The 14,555-nt window shown below is 52.2% G+C and overlaps 8 protein-coding genes across 9 annotated transcripts; 4 read left to right on the plus strand and 4 right to left on the minus strand.

The window, feature by feature from the left end:
• Positions 1-238: 238 nt before the first annotated feature.
• On the minus strand, positions 239-2,040 carry PV05_09717 (uncharacterized protein). The gene is made up of 2 exons (XM_013456071.1): positions 1,327-2,040; positions 239-1,272 (listed from the first exon to the last, which is right to left on the minus strand). Exons 1-2 carry the CDS (start codon positions 1,871-1,873, stop codon positions 452-454), a joined length of 1,368 nt encoding a protein of 455 aa, XP_013311525.1. The 5' UTR covers positions 1,874-2,040; the 3' UTR covers positions 239-451.
• A 660-nt stretch (positions 2,041-2,700) lies between these two features.
• On the plus strand, positions 2,701-4,179 carry PV05_09718 (uncharacterized protein). Its single transcript, XM_013456072.1, has one exon. It carries the CDS (start codon positions 3,060-3,062, stop codon positions 4,035-4,037), a length of 978 nt encoding a protein of 325 aa, XP_013311526.1. The 5' UTR covers positions 2,701-3,059; the 3' UTR covers positions 4,038-4,179.
• On the minus strand, positions 4,091-6,627 carry PV05_09719 (uncharacterized protein). Its single transcript, XM_013456073.1, has 3 exons — positions 6,234-6,627; positions 6,126-6,184; positions 4,091-6,068 (listed from the first exon to the last, which is right to left on the minus strand). Exons 1-3 carry the CDS (start codon positions 6,332-6,334, stop codon positions 4,375-4,377), a joined length of 1,854 nt encoding a protein of 617 aa, XP_013311527.1. The 5' UTR covers positions 6,335-6,627; the 3' UTR covers positions 4,091-4,374.
• A 397-nt stretch (positions 6,628-7,024) lies between these two features.
• PV05_09720 (uncharacterized protein) lies at positions 7,025-7,996 on the plus strand. The gene has a single exon (XM_013456074.1). The coding sequence runs from the start codon at positions 7,127-7,129 to the stop codon at positions 7,685-7,687; it is 561 nt and encodes a 186-aa protein (XP_013311528.1). The 5' UTR covers positions 7,025-7,126; the 3' UTR covers positions 7,688-7,996.
• On the minus strand, positions 7,553-10,945 carry PV05_09721. 2 transcript variants are annotated; one of them, XM_013456076.1, is made up of 3 exons: positions 10,738-10,945; positions 9,917-10,686; positions 7,553-9,869 (listed from the first exon to the last, which is right to left on the minus strand). In XM_013456076.1, exons 1-3 carry the CDS (start codon positions 10,858-10,860, stop codon positions 8,384-8,386), a joined length of 2,379 nt encoding a protein of 792 aa, XP_013311530.1. In that variant the 5' UTR covers positions 10,861-10,945; the 3' UTR covers positions 7,553-8,383. The 2 variants fall into 2 exon arrangements, with proteins under 2 accessions (XP_013311530.1, XP_013311529.1); XM_013456075.1 differs by having other exon boundaries at positions 9,917-10,945.
• An 80-nt stretch (positions 10,946-11,025) lies between these two features.
• On the plus strand, positions 11,026-12,302 carry PV05_09722 (uncharacterized protein). The gene is made up of 2 exons (XM_013456077.1): positions 11,026-11,241; positions 11,290-12,302. The coding sequence occupies exons 1-2, from the start codon at positions 11,130-11,132 to the stop codon at positions 12,141-12,143; spliced, it is 966 nt and encodes a 321-aa protein (XP_013311531.1). The 5' UTR covers positions 11,026-11,129; the 3' UTR covers positions 12,144-12,302.
• Positions 12,303-12,345: 43 nt separating this feature from the next.
• On the plus strand, positions 12,346-13,539 carry PV05_09723 (uncharacterized protein). Its single transcript, XM_013456078.1, has one exon. It carries the CDS (start codon positions 12,405-12,407, stop codon positions 13,107-13,109), a length of 705 nt encoding a protein of 234 aa, XP_013311532.1. The 5' UTR covers positions 12,346-12,404; the 3' UTR covers positions 13,110-13,539.
• Positions 13,419-14,093, minus strand: PV05_09724 (uncharacterized protein; the record flags this gene model as incomplete). The annotated part of the gene is made up of 1 exon (XM_013456079.1): positions 13,419-14,093. One exon carries the CDS (start codon positions 14,091-14,093, stop codon positions 13,500-13,502), a length of 594 nt encoding a protein of 197 aa, XP_013311533.1. The 3' UTR covers positions 13,419-13,499.
• Between the last annotated feature and the right edge of the window lie 462 nt (positions 14,094-14,555).

A 14,555-nucleotide genomic window follows, 5' to 3' on the forward strand; every position in this document is an offset into this window, starting at 1 on the left:
TGACGCGTCCATCACATGCGTGTTGGGTCGCATAGAATTCGCGAAACAGGATGCGAAGATGAAAGATGGAGACGGATCACATGGAGAAATGGGTCTGCTGTACCCAACATCGTGCTCAGCATCGCTGACTGCGTGTCGAGCTTGCGATTCCAAAGCATGCATGGCAGTGACGATGCGCTCGACACAATGGAAGGTTTATCGTGCGTTGGAGGAAAGGACATGGACAAGAGAACCGTAGACTTCGTGGATTAACCCAGGCTGATTAAACAAATAAATATTAATGGAGTATCCAATACAGCCCACAATTCATCAACACCCTCGCTAATGCAATTCAATTGTGCAAGATCAGTCGTAGCCAATATTCACAAGGCAAAAATATTCCCAATTCCGGTCTTTCGGTTTCATTTCCATGGATGCCGTTTCCAAAAGTTGATGAATCCGTGCAGCCAATTCAGAGCAGCAAAAGACCACCAACCAGCGTTATAAGCGTTAGCATGAACCTGCAATTCACGACGTCTTTCAAGGCTGCACTCGTCCCAGCCGTGCCACAGCATGAAGAACGATCGTACGTCACATTATTTGCATCTGCCGCGACCTCGAACACACTCCCGTTGAAACTGCCAATGTTATAATAGTCCACGAGCAAGAAATTCGGTGGCCGATTCCACTTGGTTGTGCAATTCGTCACAGCGCGACCGGCGGACCCGTAGCCCGTGACCGCATTGGTTTCGTTGAGCAGGGGAAAGAAGGGCACGAGCATGCTTATGCCCGCGATGTTGACGTCGAGGTTCAAGTTGTGGTTCGCCATGTACATCCTATTCTCACGTGTAGCGACGGCCTGATTGGGCGGGCGCTGTGCTGTACAGGGGAAGTCGCGGTCCGTAGGCGAGAACGGCGTCTCCCACATTTGGCTGAACTCATCAAGAAGCCAGGGAATGGCAGTCTGATTAGCTTGGTAGTCGAGCATGACGACGGCGCGTGTCTGGCGGAAGATCATCTCCGCGAGGGTGGGCCATGAGTCGAGAGGCATAGGCATCGTGGGCGGAGTATAAACGAAATCGATTAAGCCCGAGTTGACGATTGGAATGGTGAAATTCCCTGGGTCGACAAGGTCATAGTTGCCGATTAGGATGGTGATGACGTCGCTGGTGTGCGCACGTAACCATTTGGTCACAGTAGTGAGGTAGTTTTGCAATGTGCCGACGTTGAGGAGGTCACAGGATGTATGGCAGAGGTACAGTGTGCCATTGACGAGGTGAACTTGGAATTGTACTGGAAATCGGACGTATCAGTAGTATGTCAGCATTGGATATAAGAGGTACTTACACATTCGGATGCCGTCGTTGAGTTGGGTCGTCACATCCAACTCCTGATTAGCTGCAAGGGAGCCTGACCGGATGAACGGACTGTTGTGCGCGGCGACCTGGGTGATGTTGCTGTATTTCCGTTGACAGAATTGAGGATGGCCGTTGCAAGGAACAGTGTTAGTGGGACGTGCCGATGATGAGGTTGCTGTGGTGGTGGAGTTCCTTGTCGTTGTACCATTCAGAGATGTCGTCCTTGCTGTGCCAGAGAGCACTGTGGCCGTCGCGCTTGACGTGGACGTAGTTGTGGCGTTACTGGAGCCTGGACTCGACGCCGCAGCCGTAGCGTTGTCCGTAGCCATGAGGCTGGAAAGATCTGGTATTGTGGCATAATTGGTGGTGGCCGTGAATGTGATAGTGGTGCTCACGTCGGCATAGGTCCCACTGGCGTAGTCTGCTGCAGTAGCTGTAGCTGAGGCCGAATCCGTCGTTGAGTCACTTTGACTGTTAGATTGAGCCGACGCCTGCAGCGCAAGGCTGGCGAATAGGGCGAAAAGGCTTAGCTGCATCTTGTGGTCTGGTCTGAGAAAAAGGTTGAGCAAGGGAGATGGGCCAGAAGCCACGAAGCTCTCCGAATATGATCTATGCCGGAGTATTCATGAGCAGACTAATGATGCGCGTGTATAAACCTGACGGTCAATGATGAGGATGTCGTCGGTAGAAATGAAAAAGTCAGATATCGGTCGACTGTGGATGAGAAGTGACAGTAGTGATGATTCTCGTATGGATACTCCGTACTCTCTACACGATCGACAGAACCATTAGGATGGAAGATACAGACCCAGGCGGGGCCGTAGTGGGCATCTAGGTGGTGGGTATGGTCAGGTACTGTGGGTTTGCTACAGGGGGTGTGGATATGATACAGTATTACAGAGGGGCCCTGACACATGCAGAATGACGCGTGGTCGATGTCTTGGAGAAAAACATTGAGAAATCACTTAAACCGCACCTAATTGAGCGTCACCTAAGAGTGCTGCCCAGGTGCCTGTCACATTATAGCACATAACTACATAGCTACCTAGGTAGGTAGTAATGCTTGAGACTCTGAATGTTACGCTCGTATCAACTTCTCTGTCATACTCTGTCTTTTCAATGTCACTGATCTCATCGGAACCACGGCAAGAGGTGAAATTTATTATTTAGAGGCTCGATTTTATTTGACGTGTAATTGTTGACCAGACAAAGTTTCGGCATTACGGCATCTAACCCACCACTTGCCTCTATCAGGTCTAGGCATGTCATTTAAACTTGTCTCACTATGTCATTTGTATCCACTCTGTTCTTCAGCCACATCCATGACAAACCCCGTTGCAAGCTTCCAAGGCTGACCAAACACCCAGACCATTGCACGCCCGGACCGCCAGGCCTTGGATCGTCCACATCGTCTAATGTACTTGTACACAGTATGGAGTACGACAGTAGTGCTCGGCTGCTACCTTTTCAAAACATCGTATTCGTTTCCATGTTCGACCTCGTCATGACGCATTGGTCGGCGCCAATGCAGCTTATTCCGATCTACTAGTCGTCCGTTGTTCTTTTCTCAAGCAATTTTTTTCTTCGACGACGACAACGACAACACCAACACTCTCATAGCTTTCCTCTTCCCTCGGCCAATCGATTCGACATCATCCTGCCCCAACGACCAAAAGGGCAGTGCGGCCACCGGATCAAATCAAAAGGGGGGCTCTACCGACCATGGCACTCTTCTCCCGCTCCAACCACAACACGACGACGACCACCACCACCACCTCTCCCACCCATGAAACGAAAGACGACCCTCTATCCAACTACCAAAAGCCCAAGCCAACGGGCCTCCGCATCTTCACCGTAGCACTCTATCTCATCGCCACCATTTTCCTCATCCTCGTCGAGATAGGCAACATCAACGACAACCCCGTCATCCGCTCCACGTATTTTCTCAAGATCAGCCTCGCCGACATCATCCCGCTCTCATATCCCAACGCCATCTTCATCAACAGCATCGCCCAGTCCATCGGCCTGCACGACTTCTACCAAGTCGGCCTGTGGAATTTCTGCGAAGGCTACAATGGCGAGGGCATCACTTACTGCAGCCCCACAAAGACGCTGTATTGGTTCAACCCGGTCGAAATCATTCTGAACGAACTGCTCGCCGGCGCGAGCATCACCCTACCAACCGAGGTCATCGACGTGCTTAACCTGGTCAAGCTCGCGAGCCAATGGATGTTTGCCTGTTTCTTGGTCGGCACCATCCTCACCTTTTTATGCGTCTTCTTGGCGCCTATGGGCTTCAGCAAGCGGCCGAGGTGGCAGCACAAGGCGCGCCGGATTTTCTTTCGACAGCTGCCCGTCACAATCTTGACGTTTGCGGCGCTGTTGTTCACGGCGGCCGCGGCCGTGATAGCCACGGTCATGTTTGTCATTTTCCAAAACAAGTTTTCCGGCGCCGCCGATTTGAACATCAAGGCGTACCTGGGGAAGCCGATGCTGGCGTTTATGTGGGTCGCTACGGGGCTGAATTTGGTTGGCTTTTTGATGCAAACTGGCACGTGTTGTGGTGTCTGTTGCTGTACGGGGCGAAGGAAGGCTGAGAAGAGGAGTCGGGCGAGTGATGGGAGTGCTACGAGGGAAAAACAGGGGGCCCGGTCGAGTAGGAGTCCTGGCAAATTTGGGTTCAGAAGGAGGGCGGTATAAACACGTTACAATTGTGGTTCTTGTAGACTTGTTGAGCTTTGGAAACCGATATTCGATTATATAGTTGTATGTCAGACTAGCAAGGCGTTAGTCGTGTCATCTGGCCGTGGAGCGATCCGTTCAGATAAATGCCACAATCAAGAATGGGAAATTCATGAAACAACTACTCGCTCATATTCTTCCTTTTGACCGCCATTTACAAGTGTGTGTTTTGTCCATCCAACCCATCCGATATGGACATCCCATGAAGACGTGCCACCCAGACCATAAGCCCAGCATTGCAACAGAGGCCATGCAGGATGAGCATATTCATTCCCACGATCCTCGACATCCATGATCAAAAGGCGATCCACTCCTGCGTCCACACCAAACCGCCACTCCCACTCCCTGTGTACCGCTCCGTAACCAGGCCCGTCCCTCTCATTTTACCGCCCATCCCCTCGGGGTCCGCCGTACAATACCTCAAGAGCGCCCTCCTCTCATCCAAAAAGAACGTGATGTCCACCCACTTAGGCTCCAGCTCCGCTGCGACTGCCCCGCAGCCAACCACGGCGTGCTCTTCAATACTGCTCAACTTCTCTGCGATCGTGTACACGCCCAGCGTATCCCAGACACGTTTCTGGATTTCGCTCTCCTCCAGCAGGCACGTGACCTGATGCCTGACCTTGGTACTCCGACATCTCCTGCTGCCGAGGTACAATGGTGGTCCGATGCCCGAGTCCACGCTGATACTGTGCTCCTCGTACGCGAAAAACGAACTCTGATTGAAGATACTCTCGCACAGGACTAGGATGCGCGCGAAATGCGCGTTCAGAGCCTCCCTGCGCTCCGCGTACGTCCGGCACGATTTGTGGCAATCGCAAGTCTCGGGCGGGTCACACAGAGGGACAATCACCTCGCCCGTCTCAGGGGAGTGGAAGGCCATTTGCGTGAGTAGCAATAAATAGGCGGCTTCGCGGTACGCCTTCAAAAGGTGGCCGCAGTGCTTTTCGTGCGAGTTAGAATTTCGTCGGCTGCGCTCCGTCTTGGAGAACTCAGCGTAGGCCATTGACCATTGCAGCAGGCGGGAGATGTGTGTATGATGGCGCGTGAAGCGGGAGCCCACCAGGAGGCCCTGCTCGAGGAGCGTCCAGGTGTGCCAGATCCATTTCGTCTCGGTGAAGAGAACGTCGCGGGCCTGCGAAAGGCAGGTGAATGCTCGAGGGATTGGGTAGGGATTCGGGTCGGGAAGATACGAGAGTGAATCGGGGTCAAAAGGGTTAAGAGGGGGTACGGGGAGGGATCCTTCCGGGTCGCTGAGAATGTTGGCCGGCCCGTCGAATAGTCGAACTGATTCTAGTTCGAGCTTGAGGAATAGTTTTCGAAGGCTTTCGTGGTTGATGTCTACGGTGCGGTAGTGAGTGTCTCTGTAGGTAGTGCGCCGATTTTGCCGGAGTAGGCCCTTCAAGCCATTTGTCATATGCGCCTGTGCCAGATCATAGTTGCCTTGGAACGTCTCGAATACGCTGAACAGTTTCATTGTCATCATGTTGATTTCAGCGGCACTCGGATGGTCGGAAGCTAAGTCGTTTGATAGCATTCGAAGCGCTTTCTGATACAATTTGTCTGAGAGATCGCAGTATTCGAAGGCTTCTCGTGAGATACCCAGCTCAAATCTGCGGTGAACGGCGCCGACGGCCGTTGCGGCTGCTAGCACAGTCGGATGCTGCAGAGCGGCTTTTACAGCATATGTGCGCCAGATGGAGCTGTCAAAATATGCGGCAAATTCCGGGCCTGTTCGCGATCGGAAGAAGTCGAAACAGTAGAAGTCATTGTCAGCCTCGAACATGACCTTGACAGGTGGTCTGTACAACTGAGCGAAGTCTTCATCGATACCCGCCGGTTTGGTTGTTCTCGGAAGTGAGGGAATAGCCACTTTGCCATTTGTACTTGTCTTCTGGCGCTTCGGATCGGGTTCACAGATGCTTATGGGAGAGTCTTCATTTGAGGTTGGCGGCGACGGCTGCTGCGGGTATCCATCACATTTCCGACCTGTACTTTGTCTCAGTATTCAGAGCCTTCTCGGAAGATCGTGTTGCGATCACGAACCTGTACTTGTGCAGCGCAGACAGAAGGGCTTCTCTTCCCCACATTTCTTTCTTCGAATTCTGTCGAAGTCAGTGACCGACATCTAGACAATCACTTGCTGATACGTACTTGCACGTCAGGCATCCTGTCCTGACCTTGCTGTGAGTTTTACGTGTTCTCTTCGGTTTCGTCAGTACGGGCAGATCTTCAACTACCGTGGCTGTCGACATTGTTCGTGGTTATCGCCTCGAACAAGTACTTGTGGTCCGAACATCGCAGTCGAGACAATTCGCATATGTATAGTCCTGTGCCCCGCACCGACAGATGACTCCTGTGCCTGGATCATCTCCGCAGACACTACTCGAGTGGTCAATTCGAAAGGAATAGCATGCTTTCCCGCATACTATGTACAAGCAAATGGTGCGGACCCTCCAAAGATGTCGACAGATTGGTCTGAGCGTATTTTTCCCACGCCTTTTCCACGCCACTGACCTAAGTTGCTGACAATGATGGGGCTCCTGGGGTCGCATTCGACAGGCAGCAGCAGGCCTTGAACGAATCGGCTTGCCTTTTCATTTGGAGCCAAGCTAAGCGAACGTTGTTGATCGTTATGTCAGCTGCGAGCAGCCACCCAGAATAGCGTGGTGATTTGCAGAGACCGATAAGGAGGGAACAGCGAAGACGACGTTATGTGGTCATCATAGGAATAAAGGGATTGGTAAACTTCTCTGCAGCTGTCCCTTCGACCACATGTGATGGCATCTCGTATGGGTTGTAGCCTGTGGCAATACGAGTATGGCATTTGGATAATGTCCATCAATTCACAGCTGGCTGGGCTCCAAGTACCAAGGGCACTCCACTCGCTCAGTAACTTAGCTTCTTCATCGTCGGAGTTCGCAGTAAAGTGATGCCGGAGCTTACCCAATGCTTGCCAAACATTCAGATTCAACCCTCCCAATGAGCCTCACCTGATACAATGCTAACACTCCCTCTGACTTGTACTTAAAGCCGACGTGAGGCTCATGGTCCGTCAGAGTCAAACAGCCCGTGGTTTCGCGTGTACACACATCATGAGCGGACAACCCGTCAAACCGGCGCCTGCCAACAACATCGCCTTCACCGCACCCATCAATCCTCCCGGTGCAAGCCCCGTCCTCACGTACGCTCAAATCTGGCAGGGTCTCGAAAAGAAGATCCGCGCAGGGCAAGACTTTGTTGGTGGCGCCATCGTCTCAACAGACGTGATATCTACCTCGTACACAGAACACGGAAATCCCATCACCGTCCGCGAGGTCGTCTTCCGCGATGGAAATCGTCGCGTACAAGAAAAATGCATCGCCTTTGAGCCTATGAAGGTCGAGTTCCACCAGCCGAACGGGAGCAAGGTGCAAAACGTGATCAGCGAGGATGCGGACGGGAATCTGTACATGACATACACGTTTGAGTGGCTACATTATGAGTTGGAGGGCGACGAGGCAGGCCTCAAAGCGGCAAAAGAGAAAGAATGGAAGACGGCCAAGATGGCGGTAGAGAAGACGATCGAGGTCATGAGAGAGATGGTCCAGGACGGGAGGATCAAATGAGTCGGTCAAACAATAAAAGGAAAATCGAAGCACGAGGCCAGCCTGTAATTGACTGAGGAAGTGCGAATGCTCGCTGAACGGCGCAGAAGCCGGCGGAAAGAGATGCTGGAGTCTCACATTCTTCCAAAGCGAGTAGATCCTGCTCGACCAAGCCATTTCAATACCCTGCCAGTGGCAGAGAAATTGCCATTCCATGTGCGATCATTTCCACTCTCGCATAGCATTTTTCTCGATCCTTCCTAGCAAAACTCCGATTTCTCTGTCTGCTAGGTCCACTTCTTGTCGGGATATTCACATAAGCACTCAGCGTTCCCATGCTCGAGGTGACTATGCGGATTTTGATCCCCGAGTATGTTGTAGTCGAGGTCGACGAACAGACAGGGTACGGTGGAAGAGACGTTGCCAGGTAGCCAACAGCGAGTCGCTTCGCCTTGAAGTACTAGTAGCTGATGTAGCTCGTATAGTTGATTTGGCCCTCTGTACTAGTGGCTTGTGTATCTCATGCACCAGGTACCGCTGGTATCCCAACTGAATGCTTTTGTCGCAGGTGGCCGAACGAACAATAAACAACTGTTACCATTCGCAAGAAGAACGCCCAACGCCTCGCTTGAGTCGCCCAGATTCCAGAACCATGATCTAATCTCCGTCGCTAATATGCGGCATATGTTCATCAAAGCAAGCCAGTGAGCGTCAAGTTCACTCCCAATCAGCCCCCCAATCGTCATCGTTGATATCCGGCTCTTTGGGTTTCGGCGCCTCCTTCTTGACGTCTTTGTTGGCAGCTACACTTGCTGCAGTCCTTGCCGCTGCTACGGCCGGCCGTTTGGCCATGATTCCCCCACCGGCTGAAGCACTTCGGGGAGGACCTGAGGGTCGAGCATTCAGACTACCACCAGTGGTATTTGTCTTGCTCAGACCTTTGGGTAATTGCTTCGGCGTCTTCGCTTTGGACTGTGCGGCCAACCACCCTGCGAAATCCGGCTCTCCACCGTCATCAAAGGCGGCGGCAGGCCCAGGGTTTGCCGTCTTGGCTGGGCGGTTCGACGAGGCGTCGAAGAAATTGTCGCCGTCATCATCCATCGTGCCCCATGCATCCATTGAGTCTTCCCCAAACGCTTCCTCGACTTCTGGTGGTTGCGAAGTAGAGCTTCTCGGTGTGTGAGTAGCAAAGGCTTTTGGTGAAGACACAGGCTTCTCATGCACCACGTTAATACTTGGAGTAGCCCGACCAGATGCAGGCAGTGACTGAGTTTGCGTCAGTGCTGATCCGTTCATGGCGGCTGTGGGAGCCATTTCCCCTCTTGCTCCAGCCAACTTGTTGGTGAAGGAGGAGATCGCCCAACCAGCCCAGCCGGTATCGTTTTGGTTCCCCATTCGAGTTAGTGCTGCCGCTGTGGCGGTGCTGGCAGCGCCCTCAGGTGGTAGCACGGTATCTGGCATCGCCGAAGCATACTTTCTTACTCTCTGGAGATAGCTGTCCAGCGCCTTGTTCGCTTGATCACGGACTAACTTCTCCTTGTCTACGAGCATGACACAAATGGCCGGTAAAATTTTTGTGGCACAGTCATCATCGCTGAAGACGTCGATTGTCGCGTTGAGAGTCATCAGAGCAGCATTTCGAGCATGCACAAACGGATCTCTGAGTGCTCGGGTGAAGGCTGCAATGAGCACCTTGGATCGTGAACCGACACCGAGATTCCTGGCAATCTTGCCAAGGCAGATGATTGTATTAGTACGGATGCCAGGTTGCTCGTCGTTTGCAGTTTTGGCCAGAAACCGAAGGAGCTCCCCATTGATGACACGATCAGAGAGCTTGGAGATTACTGACAAGACGCCTTTGACAGTCTGTTCTCTGACGACTGGAGCTGTATCAGTAAACCCTGTTGTCATGGCCGGCCAGATCTTGCCGTTGACATCTTTCTGCGGGATTCGATCGACCATCAGAGGTAAGTTATCGAGTAGGCACACTCTCATCGCACGATCAGGACTATTGAAGAGACGGATGACGACGGGTCCAAGTCTGGACTCGAATTCGTCGTCCGACATCTTGAGTCCTATCTTCATTATAGCTCCAAAGACACTAGGTCCTCCACCACCAAATTCAACGGATTTCAGCAATTCTGGTAGGATTTTCATCTTGAAGAAGTCTTCAGGAAAGTCGTCTGTAAGTTCATCGAGTTCGCTATTCGAGTCAGTGACCCGATCTCAGTCAAGGGTAGCTGTGCTCACCCTAGGAATTGATCCCTTTCCTCCTCGCTTTTGAGCCCCAGGCTGTCTGCTCCTTCCGTGATGTGGATGAGCGGGGTCTCGAAAAAGCCTCCTGTTTTCTTCCCTTGATCAACAAACTGACTTGCTGAGAGTCTGAGCTTTGGATTGGAATTGACAAGCCTTCGATAGCTCTGAACCATGTTGGCCGATATACTTCTGGGCTGATTAAGTTGATCATTGCCCATGAAGCTGCCATTGAAAGCTTCAAAGACCAGTATACCGAGACCGTAGGCGTCCGGCGCTCCCAGCGGGTTCTTTTTAATGGCGGACCAGCCGCCATTCACGACTTCAGGAGGAGCATATCGATTTGAGTCCGGCAATAGACTTCCATAGGTATAAATTATCGCATCGTCCTCATTCATGGAACTGAGGACTTCGAATCCGCCCAGCTTCCACTCTCCGCTTTCGCTTGTGTATATTGACGCGACTCGAACAGCTCCATGTACTGAAGAGGCCTCATTGTTGATGAATTTGAGAGTCGAAGAAACACTGTACAACCCCCATTTTATGGTCTCCTCACTCAGGCTCTTGCGCTTGATGTGCCAACTCAGAGGCGTCACCTTCTCCGTGATGATATAGATGTGCGTTTCATTTTCAATCACGTCAATCACTCGAATGACTCCGGGATGCCGTAATGTGCGCAACTTTCGAGCGGCATTCTTCGCTAGGGGTAGTCGAGCTTTGTCTTTGTTGATGTCGAAGGTGAAGAGGCAACAGGGAGTGTTGTCGTCCTAGACCGTTCTTAGAGACCGTACCAGCCTTTGCAGGAAGACCTTGCACACCTTCTTGACCCCATTATGTAGAGCCCATATCGATTCACCTGCATCGATTCTATCTCCGACGGTGACCGGAAAGGAACTCGATTTGGCAATGGCAGAGGCAACTGCAGATTTGAGAAAGTCCATGAACGGCCATGCGTTTTCGGTAGGAACAGCGATCGGATAACGGCAAATGAAGTAGGAAGACTATTCTTTGAAGAGTGGATGATTGTTTGGCCACTTGTTCTCTTTCCATCACATAATGTTGGCTGCGGGCCGTCTGCGCCCGGTTCATGGAGTCGCGCTCAAAATCCCTCCCCGCGTTCGCTCCACCAAGCATCCCACCATAGTCATTAACGGCCCGACCAGAAAAGCTATAGAGCAGTCCTACAGACCTACCGTGGGATTCTAACAAGATGGCAAGTAGAATCGCTCCAAGACGAACATTCTCGTCGACCAACATGCCAAAAGACGTTGTCTTTAGGCCTCACGAGGGCAAGTTTGGGATTGTCACCGGCGGATCAAGAGGTAACACACTCACGGCCGAGGATAAGGGGCTTCGTTGACGCTGTCTAGGTATTGGAGCAGCGGTCGCTCGCAACTTGGCTGCCAAAGGGTGCTCGCTGCTTCTTGTTTATACTTCCGACTCGTCCACCGAACCTACCAAAGCTCTCTGCGAGGACCTCAGCAACGAGTACGGCATTGTCTGCATTCCTGTCCAAGCCGACTTGTCAGAACCTACTCGGGCTGCTCCTCATATCGTCTCGACGGCCAAGAACAACTTCTCCCATCCTCGGACCGGGGCATTCCAGATCGACATCATTATCAACAACGCAGGCATCGCCGGCAACAAATTGTTGAACGATCCGGAGCTGGGACCTATTGAAGAGACGCAGTTCCATAAACAATATAGTGTCAACGTGCTGGCCCCTCTCCTGCTCGTGCAAGCATGTCAACCGTACCTGCCAAAGGACCGATCCGGTCGGATTGTGAACGTTTCGAGTGTGTCTGCAGCCATTGGTTGTGAATCACAATCAATATACGCAGGCACCAAGGCAGCTGTTGAAGCAATGACCCGGGTTTGGGCTCGCGAATTGGCAGAGAATTGTACCGTCAATGCGATCAATCCAGGACCTGTCCATGGAGACATGTATACCCAGGCAGGAGAGACGTTCTGGAAGATCAATCAGCAGTATGTGGATCAAGCTCCTCTGATGAATTACAAAGGCGGTGATCCTGTGATCCAAGCTCGCGCAGGTGGCGACCCGGAGGAATATGACAAGATGGTACTGAAGGGTATGGGTGGGAAGAGACCGGCATTTACAGACGAGATCGCTGGTGTGATAGGAATGCTTTGTGCAGAGGAGAGTGGATGGACGACGGGCAGTGTTATCTGTGCCAACGGTGGCATGAAGATGTCCATAGCATGAATTCGCGTGCAGCCGAACAGGCGTGGGCTTGATGAGATGCGTATCAAGTTGGTCAACGAATACCAGTAGAAAGGTCATGGAGTTGAACAAGCCGAATATAGAACGTAGAATGTACAGAATGTAGCAGCCGCGGTTTTGCCGGCCGCATTTTCCACCAAATGGTTGCCAAACATTTTAAGCCTCGTGCACAGTTACCATTACCGTCTTACCGTCCTCGATCACCTACTGCCCTTGAACTTCAGTCGAAATAGATTCGTCATCATGGTTGACATTGTGCCTGTCTCCTCCTATCCTTCACACATCTCACTCCTGCCGTCGATACAACAATGTAACCTAACCAACCTACCCGAGAACTACTTCCTGAAATACTACCTCTACCACGCACTGACATGGCCTCAACTATCTTTCGTCGCAATTGTCCGCGGTCCAGGCGGTAAACCAGCGGCATATCCAAAAGTGGTGGGCTATGTACTGGCCAAGATGGAGGAGGACCCGCCCGACGGTGTACAACACGGACACATTACGAGCTTGTCGGTCATGCGCACACACCGCAGGTTAGGAATCGCAGAGAAATTGATGAGAATGAGCCAACGAGCTATGGCCGAGGTGTTCAATGCGAATTATGTCAGTCTGCATGTGAGAATGTCAAATTCAGCCGCGCTGCATTTATACCGGGACACGTTGGGGTATAAGGTTGATAAGATCGAAAGCAAATACTATGCCGATGGCGAGGATGCATATGCTATGCGGATGGACCTGAGGAGTATGCAGATCAAGGACATGCCAGAGGAAGATAAAGACGAAGGGGACGGCGTTGGTTCGTTAGGAAAGAAAGACGAGGACGGCGAAGCTGTCAATGGTGAAGGCGAGAAGAAGGATAAAATGGTCAAAGTCAAGGTCGGTCGTGGACTGGGCGTGGGAGATCTGGTCGAGAGGAACGAAGGATCGACGACCGCTCAATATTGATCTGGACATTGTCCAGGACATACGCTGTAATGGCTATGTTTTGAGCCACTGGGATCATCCGCTTGACAACAGAGGGCGACTTTGAATAGCTCAAACTATGGCAACTAGCAACGTCTGCACGGCGGTATTGCGGCTTCTTCGACTGCTACAGACGATCTGCTATGCACTGGGCTGAGGGTGCAGCACAAAAGCTCGAGCAAGCCGACGGCCGCGACCAGTCAGGTCGTTCCTAGCTACCTATTTAGTCCCGGCACCCAAAAAAGACAAGAGAAAGTTCGCATGGACCAAAGAATTACATCCGAATCGGAAGCCGCTACAAGACCATGCTAAGACATCATCAATACCTCAAGGGCGGTTGATCTGGTCCCTTCCATTCCTCTTGAGGCTGATCTAATTCTTCTTCGTAGCAGCTTGATAAGAAGGCAATTTCTCATCCATCCTCTCCTGCCTTTGTCTCTCGTCGCTCTTCAGACCGTGCTTCTCGTCCATCCGACCACCACGGTCCTCGTCGTCAGAATCGTCCTCACTATGCGCTCTCGCGCCTTGTCTGTCCCGATTCCTGATGTCTTTTTCGCTGTCTCGACCATCCTCCCGCACGGCACTTCGGGAACGAGTCTGGCTCTGCATGGCCCTGGTCTCCAGCCCTCTCTCACGGGCGTATCGCATATCTTCCTCCATTCTATATTGCATCTGCATTAGGCGTTCTTCCCTCTGGCCCCTGTGCCGATCTTCCATCATGCTGATTGTGCCACCAATGACCGTGCTGAGAAGCCCCTGACGGCGTCCGCCGAGCAAGCCTGGTCTGTCGCAGCGGCACCGGCGACGACGTCCGCACATATCGCACCCGAAGCCACCGCGCATGCCCATACCCCGACGATACCCGGGGCCGTAGCCGACAGCACCGACGGGCTCGACGTAGAAGTTTGGACGTGGCTCGTAGCTACTCGGAGGCGGACCGTAGTTGTTACGTCCGCGGAATTCCATATTGAAGGTCTTAATTGGGGGTTGATGGGAAGAGGGTTCAATTTGGGGCTGCTAGAAGCTGTGGGAGGGTGATGATCTTTTGCCGACTTAGAGTGTTTTGAATCGAGAATGCTTGATGCTCAGTGCAAAGAAAGAGAAACCAACTTACGGCTTGCGAGGAGCCACACGAACCTATCTATATTTTCAACACGCTGCCCTTGAAACACGGAAACCCTGCGCCCAGGCGACATCACAATCAATCTCCAGGTCATTGTTATGGTTTGCACAACGGCCACCCAGACGGCTACTCATTTGCCAGCGGCTCAGCCGCGCCGCTCAGCCCTCATGTATGAAGTCGAAACAGGCCAATTCAACGACAGCGATCGGCAGCTTGGGAGGCCTTAAAGTTCGGATCACAACCTCACAACCCCTGTAAGAGAGGCCAGCCTACGCCTGACTGGGCTACGTCTGCGAGCGGAGACA

This window comes from Exophiala xenobiotica (genome assembly GCF_000835505.1).
Source record: "Exophiala xenobiotica strain CBS 118157 unplaced genomic scaffold supercont1.6, whole genome shotgun sequence".
Lineage (NCBI taxonomy): Eukaryota > Fungi > Ascomycota > Eurotiomycetes > Chaetothyriales > Herpotrichiellaceae > Exophiala > Exophiala xenobiotica.

What these genes read in the sequence shown, in the direction of transcription:
- PV05_09717 (XM_013456071.1), bottom strand. Translation starts at nt 1,873, where the DNA reads ATGCAGCTAAGCCTTTTCGCCCTATTCGCCAGCCTTGCGCTGCAGGCG. An exon ending in CAACGACGGCATCCGAATGT is followed by an intron (nt 1,273 to 1,326) that starts GTAAGTACCTCT and finishes TCCGATTTCCAG; the next exon opens with TACAATTCCAAGTTCACCTC.
- PV05_09718 (XM_013456072.1), top strand. Translation starts at nt 3,060, where the DNA reads ATGGCACTCTTCTCCCGCTCCAACCACAACACGACGACGACCACCACC.
- PV05_09719 (XM_013456073.1), bottom strand. Translation starts at nt 6,334, where the DNA reads ATGTCGACAGCCACGGTAGTTGAAGATCTGCCCGTACTGACGAAACCG. An exon ending in ACAGGATGCCTGACGTGCAA is followed by an intron (nt 6,185 to 6,233) that starts GTACGTATCAGC and finishes TGACTTCGACAG; the next exon opens with AATTCGAAGAAAGAAATGTG. An exon ending in TCTGCGCTGCACAAGTACAG is followed by an intron (nt 6,069 to 6,125) that starts GTTCGTGATCGC and finishes GACAAAGTACAG; the next exon opens with GTCGGAAATGTGATGGATAC.
- PV05_09720 (XM_013456074.1), top strand. Translation starts at nt 7,127, where the DNA reads ATGGTCCGTCAGAGTCAAACAGCCCGTGGTTTCGCGTGTACACACATC.
- PV05_09721 (XM_013456076.1), bottom strand. Translation starts at nt 10,860, where the DNA reads ATGGACTTTCTCAAATCTGCAGTTGCCTCTGCCATTGCCAAATCGAGT. An exon ending in TACATAATGGGGTCAAGAAG is followed by an intron (nt 10,687 to 10,737) that starts GTGTGCAAGGTC and finishes AGAACGGTCTAG; the next exon opens with GACGACAACACTCCCTGTTG. An exon ending in GAAAGGGATCAATTCCTAGG is followed by an intron (nt 9,870 to 9,916) that starts GTGAGCACAGCT and finishes TGACTCGAATAG; the next exon opens with CGAACTCGATGAACTTACAG.
- PV05_09722 (XM_013456077.1), top strand. Translation starts at nt 11,130, where the DNA reads ATGGCAAGTAGAATCGCTCCAAGACGAACATTCTCGTCGACCAACATG. An exon ending in TGTCACCGGCGGATCAAGAG is followed by an intron (nt 11,242 to 11,289) that starts GTAACACACTCA and finishes GACGCTGTCTAG; the next exon opens with GTATTGGAGCAGCGGTCGCT.
- PV05_09723 (XM_013456078.1), top strand. Translation starts at nt 12,405, where the DNA reads ATGGTTGACATTGTGCCTGTCTCCTCCTATCCTTCACACATCTCACTC.